We start from the raw sequence: 14,371 nt of genomic DNA on the forward strand, positions 1-14,371 counted from the left end.
TCGGTGAACCTGGCACGGTTGGTGACCGTATTCTTGCTTGTGCCGTCGGGTGGATCGATGTTCATGCTGTCAATCACTGGATTGTCTGGTCCAGACTCGATTATTTACAGACCGCCGTCATATAGCTGGAATATTGCTGAGTGCGGCGTTAAACAACCAACCAACCAAAACTTGTGCCGTCGGTAGCCAAGGGAATGCCCGGTGCAGCATACTTAAAAAGCTTGGGTTTAACTTTTATTGTAGCCATAGTGTGCCATGAACTCGGGATCCCTTTCATAATCCTTCTTTGAGGAATGTAAGGAGCACAACCTGCTGTATGTGCTTATGACTTTGAGTTTGAGTCGACAATACGCCAGCCATAGCTTTCTTCTTGGTAGATCGCGGGGTAATCCATGAAAATAGAGGCCAAATGTATTCGTAGCACTGGAATAGTCGTCAAGCAAGAGAGAACCACGTACATTGGTAAACACTTCTTAAAATGGGCACCCGCGAAGATACGGATTGGAATAGGTCTTCAGCAACCCAAGCTTGCCGTAAAAGGCGACTATGCTTGTCGTAAGAGGCGACTATCGGTATCGGGTGATCAGGCTCGGTGTCTTGGTTTATGCATGTCATGATGTCCATCACTTTATCGTCTGGTTCAGACTCGATTATTTACAGACCGCCGTCATGTAGCTGGAATATTGCTGAATGCGGTGTTAAACAACAAACACACAAACACACAAACAAACAAAGCAAACTAACAATAGGAAAAATACAGATATTTCTCACTATAAGAGAGTGCGTTACTGAGGTAGCCGCCATATTGAAACAGCCACTCAAGCCCGGCCAGTTACCAGCTATATTCAGTAGACACAAGCGCGATGGCTGCTGACTCACTCAGCCTCACAGCACTAAGTCCACTCACGTGTATATATTTCAAAATTAACATATTCATACAATTTCCAGCTTCACAATTATTGATTTGCTTTGTTGAGCATTTCGTCACAGTGGACGATTTCAAGTGTATAGTGAGTCAAGTGGTAACCAAATGAAACTGATGACGTGCAGCTGAATAACCTCTTTGTCTATGTTTGTTTGTTTGTTTGTTGATTTGTTCGAGGCTTCATATGAAGAAATCAATAAAGAAGTGTTTCGCTAATTTTGAATAATTACATGAATGACTTGTTTGTTTGTGTATTTGTTGTTTAGCGCCGCACTCAGAAATATTCCAACTATGTGACGGCAACATTTAAATAATAGAGTCAGGACCAGACAATCCAGTGACTGACATCATGAGTATCGGTCCACGCAATTGGGATACGATGACATGCATCAACCAAGTCAACGAGTCTGACCACCCGATCCCGTTAGTAGCCTTTTACGGCAAGCATGGGTTGCTGAAGGGCAATTCTCTACCCGGATCTTCACGGGTATGTATGTATGTTTGGGTGGATGGATGTATGTAAAATATCTTTCTTCAGAACTCGTTTGTTAGTCTGGCATGTATTAACAAAATAACCGACACAATCCAAAATGTGAAAGGGTTCTAAGCAACAACTCTGGTAGTTGATCTAAATCCCTTAATCATGCAAATCACGAGGATCACCAATTACAACACTAGAGGTCATTCTGCACGGAGACTACTGGTCTTACACCAAGCGATCTGATCTTGAGGTAGGGTAAAAGTTGTCTTGGTCACTTGGCTATAATGAGGACCACATTATAAGTCAAATGGTAATACACACCATCTGTAGTATAATTTCTCCACTCAGACCTAGTGCACGTGGTGGAAACCATTTTTAATGTCTAGGGGAAACGAAGAGGTCATCTGTCTTTATCACTGTAGACACAATTCTTACATCCTCGTTTCTGTATGAAGGTGCACAATAACTATTTACGTATTTCAAGTATAATAATGATGATAATAATAAGTCCATTTATACTGTGCCAGATGCCTTTCACCAAGTTAATGCTCATGGCGTTACATAGGTTTAGCAAATAATATTTATGCTGATGAAAGGTGAATCGAGTTGACAGTGTTGTCTGAAAAGGTGTGTTTTCAGATAAGCCTTAAAGGATGAAAGCGATGGCGACACCTAAGATCAGATGGTAGTTTGTTCCATAGCGAGGAAGCGCAGAACTGGAAAGATATCTGACCAAAGGTTTTGAGACGGGTTTCCAGGACTTGTAACAGGTGGTTATTCTGAGAACGGAGAGATCTGGAAGGCTTGTATTTAGGCAGTAGATCGGTGAGATATAATGGGGATGTTTCCATGTAGCATTTGTAGGCCAGGGTTAGAATTTTGAATTCAATTCTGGCTTTTTGTGGTAACCATTGCAGCGATATCAGCGCAGGTGTTCCTGGAGTCCATATTGATGTCAGACGTAGATTTCCTTTTCGTTTCGGAACGCGACCGATAAGTGAGACGTAATTTGGGCCATTTACACCGCCTGTAACTGCGACCGTAAGTCAACAAGAATCACACTCACTGTCTATGAATTATACTCCTCTGGGTGTAAGTGCAGGGTTCGGAAAAGAAAACGGTTCCGGCTTTTCAGTAAAAAGAATTTCAACACCATTAATTATCCAGTCCAGGGAATGTGTTCACAGTCCGCCAAGTTGACGGGTGTAAACATTGCATGCTATAAGGGAGGTAACTCTGAAACTACTACACTGCGGCAAAGTGCTCATCGGTAGAGCGCTCGTATATGACGATAAGTCACTACCACCACGGTACGAGGGATAAAGTCATTCTGGGTTGCCATGGCAGACATGGCCGCCGCACTACACAGTTGGTCAAACGAGGCAGGAGAAAACATACTCTTGTTCGACTGAACGGTACGAAAAAGTCTGGAGGTTGTGAGGTCAAATTGTCCTGAACTATAAAAGCTGTATGCTCGTCTTGCAGGTATTTTAAATGCGCTTCAACGCCTCAATAAAGGTCTCCTTGTTCATCTGAGGAAGTTTCATTTTCACCGTCGATTTGACTCACAATCTCCAACGCTGTTTCCAAATATCACGCTGTTTTGCTAATGTTGTTAAACAAGGGCCTGTCTGATGCTTTAACACTTCCGAGTCTTTTAATTTCCAAGTCTGACAGCAGTTTTATCCTTTGCAGGGATTGTTTTACAATCTGCAATTCTCCCTGGGGATCAGTTTGCCCTCAGCGTCCCGTATTGCGACGGAGCGGGGCTCCCATCTTCTCTCTGTCGGCATTCGCCTTGTAAACCCCATTCACAGGTCTGAAGGTTGTTCAGAAGGCCTAGCCTTGGCGATAATCCTGATAATTCTAACACAGAAGACTGACGAATATACAGTTCATCCAATTATTTCTCAATATGTGTTATTGTTTTTGGCATGTCATCCTCTTCTTTAGAGCTGTCTGCTCGTGGGAGAACTAAGACTTATGGTTAGCGACTATGATTTCGCTTACATAATTATGACGTCATTGCTTGGTCATATGACTGAATGCAAGTAACATAATCTTTATATGCAGATCCGGGAAAGAAGAGGTCTTCAGCAACCCATGCTTGTCGTAAAGGGCGACTAGGCTTGTCGTACGAGGCGACTAACGGGATCGGGTGGTCAGGCTCTCTGACTTGGTTGAAGTTGTAAAACAACAATCCAACCAACCAACCAAACATTATATGCAAGCATCACTACATTAAGGTTTGATCAAAGACCATATCAAATTAGGTCACGTATCAGGACAGTGTGTTGAAGATGACATATCCCACTGGTCCCCATTTTTCAGGACTTTCATCTAATCTGTCTATCATATGATAATACTTCCCGACAACTGTCAATATGAAACAGGAAATCACACAATCCGATCAAGGAATTTTTATTTTATTTGAAAACACATTTTCAAAGTCTTGATAAAGATATTTTAAGCCTTTCAAGTTCTGCTCTCACTAAAAACACAAAGACCAGTTCGTCTCCAGGGAAAGGGGAAATTTCCTTTAAAAAATCAAAATAATGGCACTACTTCAGGAGATGATTGATGAACCTTGCAGGTTAAGTATATTTTAATATTATTTTCGAGTTCTGCTCTGAAAACGACTAAGTCCAATTGTTTTCATGGACACAGAGAAAAATACAAAATGCACAAAATACTTAAATAGCAAAATACACCCCTTCAGGATCTGTTTGATATATCTGCCAAATTTTGTTGAGAGATATTGAACGAGTTTTTAGTTGTGCTCCGGAAACGAAATCCACCCCATTACGAGACTAAGTACAAATAGTTTCCATGGAAATCGACAAAAATAAAAAACGCCACAAATCCGTAAATAGCCAAAGGCGCATATCAGGATCGGTTTGATATATCTTCCAATTATTGTTGAAAAATATTGAACGGTTGTCGAGTTGAGCTCCGGAAACGAAATGATTACGGGCGGAGAGACTGACGAGGCGTCGACTATATGTCGCGGAAGGGAGGGGGTTGCGGTGTTAAACAACTGAATTCGCGCATCAGTAATATCAACTTTTGACTCTTTAAGAAGACACGTCTTTTCCTCTACTGTACTGTATTCCAAAGCTCCATGACATGGGCACCCGTGAAGATCCGGGGTAGAATAGGTCTTCAGCAACCCATGCTTGCTGTAAAAGGCGACTATGCTTGTCTCAAGAGGCGACTAACGGGATCGGGTGGTCAGGCTTGCTGACTTGGTTGATGCATGTCATCGATCCCAATTGCGTAGATCGATGCTCATGATATTAATCACTGGATTGTCTCATCCAGACTCCATTATTTACAGACCGCTGTCATAAAGCTGGAACATTGCTGAGTGCGGCGTTAAACAACAAACCAACCAACCAACCATGATATGGAGCGTGTAATCTATGTCTCAAAGATAAACTATAACCCTTAAAACAATCAAGGACAGAATTTCTTTATATTAATATATCACAAGACCGCATGGAAATAGGGATGACTTCAACTTTCAAATAGTCAATTTCACTCTATGGTTAGCAATATACCACACATATTGTATTCCTGACAATAATTAAAAAATATAATTGTAAAAAGGTTTAAACAATTGCAAGCTGGACATGCTGTGTGTCCCGTGTAACATTTTAAATTGCTCGAGTTCTCCTTTCAAAGGACAGTTGCATGCATTGAAGCATGACCGAAAAACTATCCTGTCCAATCCCCGCACACACCCACCCATAGCACAACCAGTCCACCACCATGCCACCACCATGCCACCACCTCTAAGCACAACCTCCGCTCCTCCCAACATACCCCCGAACAGCAAAATGAACACTACCTTACCCTCACAGTCACGTTATCAAACAATCCGGAAGTTAGCTAACAGTCCACAGCTATCACGTCACGAGGTGTTTTGCCATAAATCAAGACTGTCTGTGCGAGGTGTGAGTGTTTTGTCGCAGCATGGCGTCACACACAGGTGAGTTTACAATAGCGTTTACTTCATCTCCATTGAATACAGGGTGTCAGTAATACTAGGCATTCACTTGTATTTTGTCTTAGGTCCTATACAGTACTCCCCGTGAAGATTCCGGGGTAGAATAGCAAACCATGCTTGCCGTAAAGGGTGACTATGCTTGTCGTAAAAGGCGACTAACGGGATCGGGTGGCCAGGCTCGCTGACTTGGTTGATGCATGTCATCGATCCCAACTGCGTGGACTGATGCTCATGATATAAATCACTGGATTGTCTGGTCCAGACTCGATGTTTTTACACACAAAAATACAAACAAGTCGTTTATGTTATTATCTAAAATTAGCGAAACATTTCTTTACTGATTTCTTCATATCAAATAAACACAAAAATAAATGTTACACAAGCACGTGGGACTTTGTTTTACCCCGTTACCCATACACGGCACACAATTGTCAGTTGCCAAATGACCCACACAATGAAGGAAAACATTGACATTATCACACTAGCTCCCTGTTATCAGCCTTCGAGTCAATCTCATAACATCTACGAAACAAGGACACAACACTCAGTAAATCGAAACTGATAGTTTACCTGACACGTCACACAACCAAACCTGCAATGCGACCTGCGTTACGCACACTTTAGTTTCCGTGTTGGCTTAACAATTAAAGCCTTGGGTGTGGAGGATCACGTGTAATTGTACTGTATAGGTTGGTTGGCTGGTTGGTTTGTTGTTTAACGCCGCACTCAGCAATATTCCAGCTATATGACGGCGGTCTGTAAATAATCGAGTCTGGGCTAGACAATTCAGTGAGTGATATCATGAGCTTTGATCTACGCAATTGGAATACGACGACATGCATCAACCAAGTCAGCGAGCCTAACCACCCGATCCCGTTAGTCGCCTCTTACGACAAGCATGGTCACCTTTTCCGGCAAGCATGGGTTGCTGACGACCTATTCTATCCCGGATCTTCATGGGTCGAATGACTTGTAAAACTCAAAACGAGGAATGAATACAAAATGAAAACAAAACATGACAGTATGAAAAAACATGTAAATGTGAGTATTTTGTTTAGCGCCACATTCAGCAATGCTCGAGATTTGTCAAGGATGCCTGCAAGTGATCGAGTGTGGAACAATGTGATTTAAAGAATAAGCATCGTCACAGGGATCAGATCACCTGCTTTTAACCAAGTCTGACCACCCATTTTGAACATCTTCATGATTTGGCTCTAATGACAAACGGGGCGGTTCGGTTGCATAGTGGTTAAAGCGTTCGCTCGTCACGCCTAGAGCCCGGGTTACAAGGTAACAATGTGTGAAGCCCATTTCTGGTGTCCCTCGCCGTGATATTGCTGGAATATTGCTAAAAGCGGCGTAAAACTAAACTCACTCACTCTTATGATAAAACATGAGGAAGTGGGTCCCAATTTTCACCCTGAAAATAAGATAGGATGGACATAATTGTTGGATTCCATGCTTTTATAAGAGGCGACTAACAGGATCAGGTTTTCAGGCTCGCTGACTTGGTTGATGCATCTCATCGTATCCCAATTACGTAGGTCGATGCTCACGATGTCAAACCCTCTGGGTTATCTGGTCCAGATTCGATTATTTACTGGCCAGCGTCATACAGTTGGTGTATAGCTAAGAGCAGCATTAACTAACCAACACAAAAACGATGTAATAAATCACGAATACATCTGTCACGTTGATAGTGAGTGAATATGGCATTTACCCACCGTTTGTAATGATGCAGCAACTGACTAACACGTTGTAATTGTACTGTTACAGGTAACCCAACCTTTGAAAATATGGTTGGTAAGTATCTTTATTTAGATGGGTTGAACATTTTTGCTGCTAAAGCTGAATTTGAGTCGACACCCTGGTTCTCAGAGTCATACTGTCTTGTTACAACCCTTAGTGTGAAAATTATTCTTCATGTGAAAAGTACATTAAGGGTTGCTTGTTAACCCTTGTTTGTACTAAAACCCTTAATGTAAACAATACTCGTTATGTAATTAACTTTACATTAAGGGTTGCGGGTTAACCCTTGTTACAACTCTACATGTTAAAATTGCACTTTAATAACAAACCTTTATATTAAGGGTTGAAATGAAAGATTTTTTTAATTTTTTTTTATATTCAGGTTTATCAACCCGTGAAGATCCGGGGTAGAATAGGTCTTCAGCAACCCAAGCTTGCCGTAAAAGGCGACTATGCTTGTCGTAAAAGGCGACTATGCTTGTCGTAAAAGGCGACTATGCTTGTCGTAAGAGGCGACTAACGGGATCAAGATGGTTGATGAACTGTCATCGATCCCAATTGCGTGGATCGATGCTCATGATATCAATCACTGGATTGTCTTGTCCAGACTCGATTTTTTTTAAAGACCGCCGTCATAAAGCTTGAATATTGCTGAATGCGGCGTTTAACAACAAACCAACCAACCAACCTTCAGGGTTATCACTATGAAATATTACTTATCCGACCATCATGAAACTTCGCAGTTTTAATTGATCGTTACTTTGTCCTGATGTGCAAATGACTAATCATTTCTACATTCCCTCTCTCCAACGACCACCTGATTGCTATATGCAGGTTTAATAAAAGGGTTTATTGACAACTGACCCTTTTAACCGATTTCAATCAACTCACTGAAGTGCAAAGGTTATCTTACGATACTCTACACTGTAACCTCATTTTCATTACTCTCCTAATTCCATAGCGACGGAAAGGAGGACACCTGTTGATTGAAATTTAGTTATGGAAACCTTACAACAACGCCCATACCCATGACCCTACAACTGCTACGGCGGATGCGACTTTTCGTTGGTGTCATTTTGGAACAAACCAGACCAAGTCGTAGATGGTGGTGGGTTGTTATAATAGTCCATTAGAGTCCAGATTCAAGTTTAGACTGACATGATAACTGTGTTAGGGGTATTACATGTATACTACTCAAAAGAGGTTAAGGAACAAACGATTCTTTCATATTACTATAGTTAATCTGTCATAATCTGAGATATTAACTATAGTAATATGAAAGAATCGGGTGTTCCATAACTTCTTTTGAGTAGTATATTTCCAAATATGTTGTTGCGATGAGGTTCATTCAGGTGTTACTGTGTTTGTGAATGATAAAATAGGCAATTCATTTAGTTTACTTGTATGTGCTATTAAACAAATATTTATGATATCGCCTCTCTTTGTTTTCAGAGTCAACAAGGGCATTGATGGAGTATGAACATTCGGGGAAACATGTGTCCACGTATGCTGAGAGGTCAGCCTTCAGAACGTTAAAAAGGTTTGGGTGTTTATTCATTAAAGGTATATCTGGATCTGGGAAGTCGAATCTTGGCCTAAGGTTAATGGCAGGAATAGCGTCAGAAACTTCCAGGACACCAGTTATAATTACTGCCCCGTCGGAATGGAATATGATTCCGCAAACAGGACAGACAAAGTATATTGTAATGCTGGACGACATATTTGGTTCCAGTAACATGATACAGGGACATGTCGATAGATGGCTCAGAACATTTAACATCATTTGGCCAATTGTGGAGGCAAAACATATTTTCCTGATAATGACCAGTAGACCAGATGTTTATGACCAGTGTGCGAGTCAGGTTGATACTAGTATCCTCATGCAACATTTGAAATGCATAACTCTAGACAAAGACGAATATAAACTAAAGGTGAATGAGAAGAAAAGATTCCTGAAAGTATATTGTGGAAGGTCTTGCATAAGTAAAGAGGATATGGATGAAATAGCGGAGACAGCCCATTCTTCCCTTGGATTTCCACAATGTTGCCGTTTCTTTGCCAGCAGCAGACAAGCACAATCAAATGGTAAAACCTTCTTCTTGAAACCGTTTGAATTTTTGGCTCAAGAAATAGACATCTTGGAAGAGAGTGACCCTTTTGGGTACTTTGTGTTGCTTCTGGTGTTACTGCATAAAGGTCAGTTGAAGACGAAAACACTTGATACCAGAGAAGCACCAGAAACCTTTCAAAATATCCTCTGTGCATTGCAAAATATCAGCCACTCTTCGACGTTTCCTTCTCGATCAAATATCAGGCTAAAGGCTAATTCCCTCTGTGACTCTTTTCTCACTATATCAGACAATCATTATACATTTAGTCATCAGTCCATATTTGATGCTGTATTCCTGAAAATGGCTCCATCTTATAAGATGTGCATCGGAGTGTGTCCAGTAATGCTGCTAGTTGAAAAGGTAAGGGAATCCAGTAGTCTGGATTCTCCTACTGAAGACCTGATAATACTTACGAATGACAACTATTATCTTTTAGCTGACAGAATCACAGAAATAATGGTGTCAGAAAAATGTTTGGATGTCCTTGATCACCCTTCTTTAAAGGAAAAGGAATTTGCTAAATTTGTGTTCCAAAAATGGTCCACAGAAGACATGATTTCTCGGTTGTTAAATACAACTTTCGGTGTCACTTTGAAGGCAGAATCACCCAACCCTCTTGTCTATTTGAGTGACATAACATTATTTGAATGTGACAACATGCTCTCGTGCATGGCTTTGAAAGGAAATGTGGAACTTGTCATGTTACTTCTTCCTGTTTCACATACGTATCTCCATGCCTCAGTGTTAAGACAGATTATGGCATGTGCCATCTATGGTGGGCATCATCAGCTATATGAGATACTCCTGCAGATGGGTGTACACCCTGATAACAACTGTTTCCGTGCACTTTGTGCAGTGCCATATATGCAAGATATCAGTATGATACACGGAACAATGTATTCACAAGACGTGAGATACTTTGAAATGTTGGATTTCACTCATTTGTTTACCCTGCTTGCCCTCAATCACAACAGAGTGATAGTTGACCTTCTTCTGAAACAGCTTAACACAGAGCACCTGTCACTTCTAAGTAAATGTGTGATCAACATTTTTGAAGTATTGAGTTCAGGGGGGAGCCATCACAACCAGATCTACAATATTGATGATACACTCCAGCATATCATTGAAGCCCTACTTACAACAGGATGCAATGTCAATCCAGAATCCCTATTATATCGTGCAGCCAGTCATGTGACACCTTCAGCAATGCGATGTGTGTTTAAAGTGTACCCAGGTGTAAATGTGGATAAAACGCATCACAATCTTGGGAGAACCCCTCTAACGGCAGCACTGGAGTTTGGTGGACTTGAATGTCTGGCCCTGCTGCTGGAGCATGACCCCAGTATATCTGTTACGGAGGATGTTCCCTCAAAAGCTAACGTAATGCATATGGCAGCAAAATCGAAACTAAGTAGCAAAAGGAAGATGGAAATGATATATGAAAGACTTTTATCAGAACATCAAATCCCTCAACATGAACTTGGTATAGTGGACATGTTTGATCAGGGAAATACAAAACAATTACACCCTGATCATTTTGCGAAAATAAAATGTTTAGTTGACAAAAGAGACTTCATGAAGCAAGCACCTCTTCATATAGCAGCAGCCAATGGGAATGTAGAATCAGTGAGATTCTTGATAAGCATTGGGGCTATGGTAGATATACAAGATGGCGAAATGGACACTCCACTGCACCTAGCTGCCAGCTTTAATCACTTAGACTGTATATATGCTTTGCTTGAAGCTAAAGCATCTGTAGAAATCAAAGATAGTTTGGGGTATACTCCTCTGACTAATCCATTTTGGAGTAGTAAACAGACAACGGAACTGCTTCTTCATGCAGGAAGTGACATTAACCACACAGGTGGGCGAAATGTTACATGCCTGCTAACAGCTGTTCAATATGGAGATATTGACCAAGTGCGACTACTTTGCAACAAGGGTGCTGATCCCAATGCATACGTTTCTGAAGGATCAACTGTCTTATTTGAGGCAGTTCTCAAATGTGATCTTGATATGATAACGTGTCTGTGTGAACATGGTGCAAGATTGGACCTTACAAATGAAACTGGATGTTCACTTGTACACATTGCAGCTGCATCTAAGATAGATCCGGTTGAAAAGTTGATATATATTCTCGACGAGAAACATTCACCCGTGGATGTCGCTGACGACCATGGAAGAACAGCCATGTTTCCTGCTGTGTTGTCAAGAAATGCTGAGATTTTGGAAGTGTTATTAGAACGACACTTTGATCGTACAATGGTAGATGATACTGGAAACTCTGTATTGCATGTGCTTTCTATGGAACATGACTACTGTGAAGCACTCTTAGATATATTGTCACAGTTTGATACACAATTTCTAAACATCCAATCTAATAGTGGTGCGACTGCTCTTCATCTACTCGCAGAATACAATAATGCAAGTGGCACTCGGAAGTTGCTTGAGAGAGGTGCTCATCCATCATTGCAGGACCATCTGGGAATGACTCCACTCCATAATGCTGTATTGTCAAACAGTTTTGACTGTATTCAACTTCTTCTCCAGTACAAAGGAGTTCAATGGATAACAGATACCAAAATGCGCACTGCCCTGCATTATGCTTTCATGCAAAGAAACAACACTTGTGTTCAACCTCTATTGAACGAGGAAGGATTGGATGTAAATCTACAAGATGTTGATGGTTGCACAGCATTGCACATAGCGGCAGAGTATGGTCGCAGCGACAATGTGAAAAGTCTCTTGGACAGAGGCGCTGATCCATGTTTACAAGATAACAAAGGAAAAACAGCACTGCATACGGCATGTGAATGGGGAAATAGGGAAACAGTAGAGCTCCTTCTGAACACAATGACCAACCCATTTTCCGTTGACTTGAGCCTCCGATCACCATTACATCTTGCCTCTTGGAGTTGCTCTAGCAAGACCGTAAAATTACTACTAGACAAAGGTGCTTATCCTTTTGCCTCAGATCTCAAAAACAGGACGCCACTTCATATTGCAGCCAAAGGTTCAGACAGTACCAGTGTGAAGTATTTGCTCGAGGCAAAGTCGGACCCATGTTCAGTTGATGAAAAGGGTGACACCCCTCTGCACTGCAGTGCAAAAAGCAGGTTAGCTTCCAATGTTAAACTACTTCTTGAGAGCGGAGCCAAGACAGATATACAAAATAAGAAGGGGAACACAGCACTTCATCTTACTGCATACATGAACTTTAACAAAGGCACTGAGCATCTCCTAGAATACGGAGCAGACTTGAAAATTCAAAATCATCAAGGCCAAACACCTTTACACTTTGCCTGTCAAAGAGGAAGTTATGGGAGCGTACATCGGCTTTTGCAGTCGGGGGCCAATGCATCCGTTCGTGACAACAAAGAAAGAACGCCTCTTCATTATGCCTTAGAAGCAATCAAGACATGGAACGTTCATTTCAAAAAATTTGCGGATGAGTATCTTCTGATTGTGAAGGCTCTTTCCTCTATTGCCTGTGATGTTTATGCTAGGTGTGAAACGCCCCTGGAAATGTTCCTGTCATCTGATATTTCTTCAATGAATGACGAAGATGATGGCAAGGATCCGGATGACTACGATGAGTACTGCCCTGATAATGAAGAGTATAAGAAAACAGTTATTGCTATTTTGGAGGGAAATCAATAGGTAGTGTAGAAATTGATGGGAACATCACAGACGATGTATCTGGTGATGTTGCAAACTTTGGAATGTGTGACCTTAATCTGAAAGACTAGGTGCACGCCAGTATATTACATGATGATCCAGTAAACTTGTGACGGGGTGAGCAATAATACTTGGATGTTCGTTCTAGAAAATTGAAAGGAAATATGGTTGATGAGGCCTACATATTTCTTTATTACTAAAAGACACTACTGCATATTATTGGTCATGGTGTCTTCAGTTGCCGTATACGGTGTCATATTAGGCTAGCAGAAACATACTGAGCCCAGTAGTTTTCTGCTAACCTAATATGACACCGTAACGAAATTATTATGCCGAAACATTTACACACTCTGGTATCCATATAAACTTGACACTTACAACCGTTCGTTGACGTTAAGGGTCAAAGGGAGACTACTCTTCACATCTTAGAGGCCAAACCTTGTTGACAAGTTTAACTATAATCTTTATCAATAAAGTCACGAACGTGATTTAAAACACAGAACAATGTCCTTGCACATCACAATTAACGATAGTAAAACACAAAAAAGTGTCAAATAACGAATTGCGGTACCAGAATGTTCATGTAATATATGTGAGGTGTGTGTGTTGGAAAATCCAAGATGGCTGTTACTGATTGTATACGGTCTCAGATTAGGTCAGTAACAACCATCTTGGATTTTTACTGACGGTTTACGGGCTCATGTGGGGTTAATAGTCTTGCTCTCTGGTTGGTCAATCTCATTTTGAGGCATAATAAAGCCTTATATGAAATTGTCAACTGATTCATTACTGGAACTCAGATCTTAGACTATGAAGAGAGACAATATGACGTATGAAAATGTGTATTATTACATGGTTGTAACTGTGCACTGATGTTATTGTTCGAATTCCGGTTCGCCCCGATTATGTTTCTAGGTTTGTCAGCACCATACCCGTGCTCGTGGGTTTCACCGAAGTGGTAAACGTCTGAGACCTGCATCACTTCGGGCTTTCCTCCCACATTAAGCTGACACGCCGTGATATAACTGGAATACTGTTAAAAGCGGCGTTAAACTCAACTCACTCACTCACTCACTGATGTTATAGGACGGTTGTCATCTAAGAGAAGTGTCATAAAATCAGTAAGATACACGCACAAAAATTATAATCTTATTATCCACACTTAATAATGCGTTGTACAACATCATAAATACTGGTTAATATGGATTTACATTACCTCTCTATGTGTAACGGAAGTATATGTCATGAAATGCATCGGATATGGTACATCTTGTGTCGTATATTCAGTTTGCTTTGGGGGGTACGGGTGACCCAGTCGTCTAAGTCGTCCCTTGGGCACGCCAGAAACCTATGATTGTGGGTTCGAATCCCGATTCGCCCCGATTATGTTTCTAGGTTTGTCAGCACCATACCCGTGC

General features: G+C 41.2%; 1 protein-coding gene across 1 annotated transcript; it reads left to right on the forward strand.

Moving 5' to 3' along the window:
• Window positions 1-5,322: 5,322 nt before the first annotated feature.
• LOC124127968 (ankyrin-2-like) lies at window positions 5,323-14,371 on the forward strand. Its single transcript, XM_046491380.2, has 3 exons — window positions 5,323-5,397; window positions 7,192-7,218; window positions 8,617-14,371. Exons 1-3 carry the CDS (start codon window positions 5,382-5,384, stop codon window positions 12,933-12,935), a joined length of 4,362 nt encoding a protein of 1,453 aa, XP_046347336.2. The 5' UTR covers window positions 5,323-5,381; the 3' UTR covers window positions 12,936-14,371.

The sequence above is a fragment of the Haliotis rufescens genome, unplaced genomic scaffold (assembly GCF_023055435.1).
Source record: "Haliotis rufescens isolate VD_foot unplaced genomic scaffold, xgHalRufe1.0.p SCAF_9, whole genome shotgun sequence".
NCBI lineage: Eukaryota > Metazoa > Mollusca > Gastropoda > Lepetellida > Haliotidae > Haliotis > Haliotis rufescens.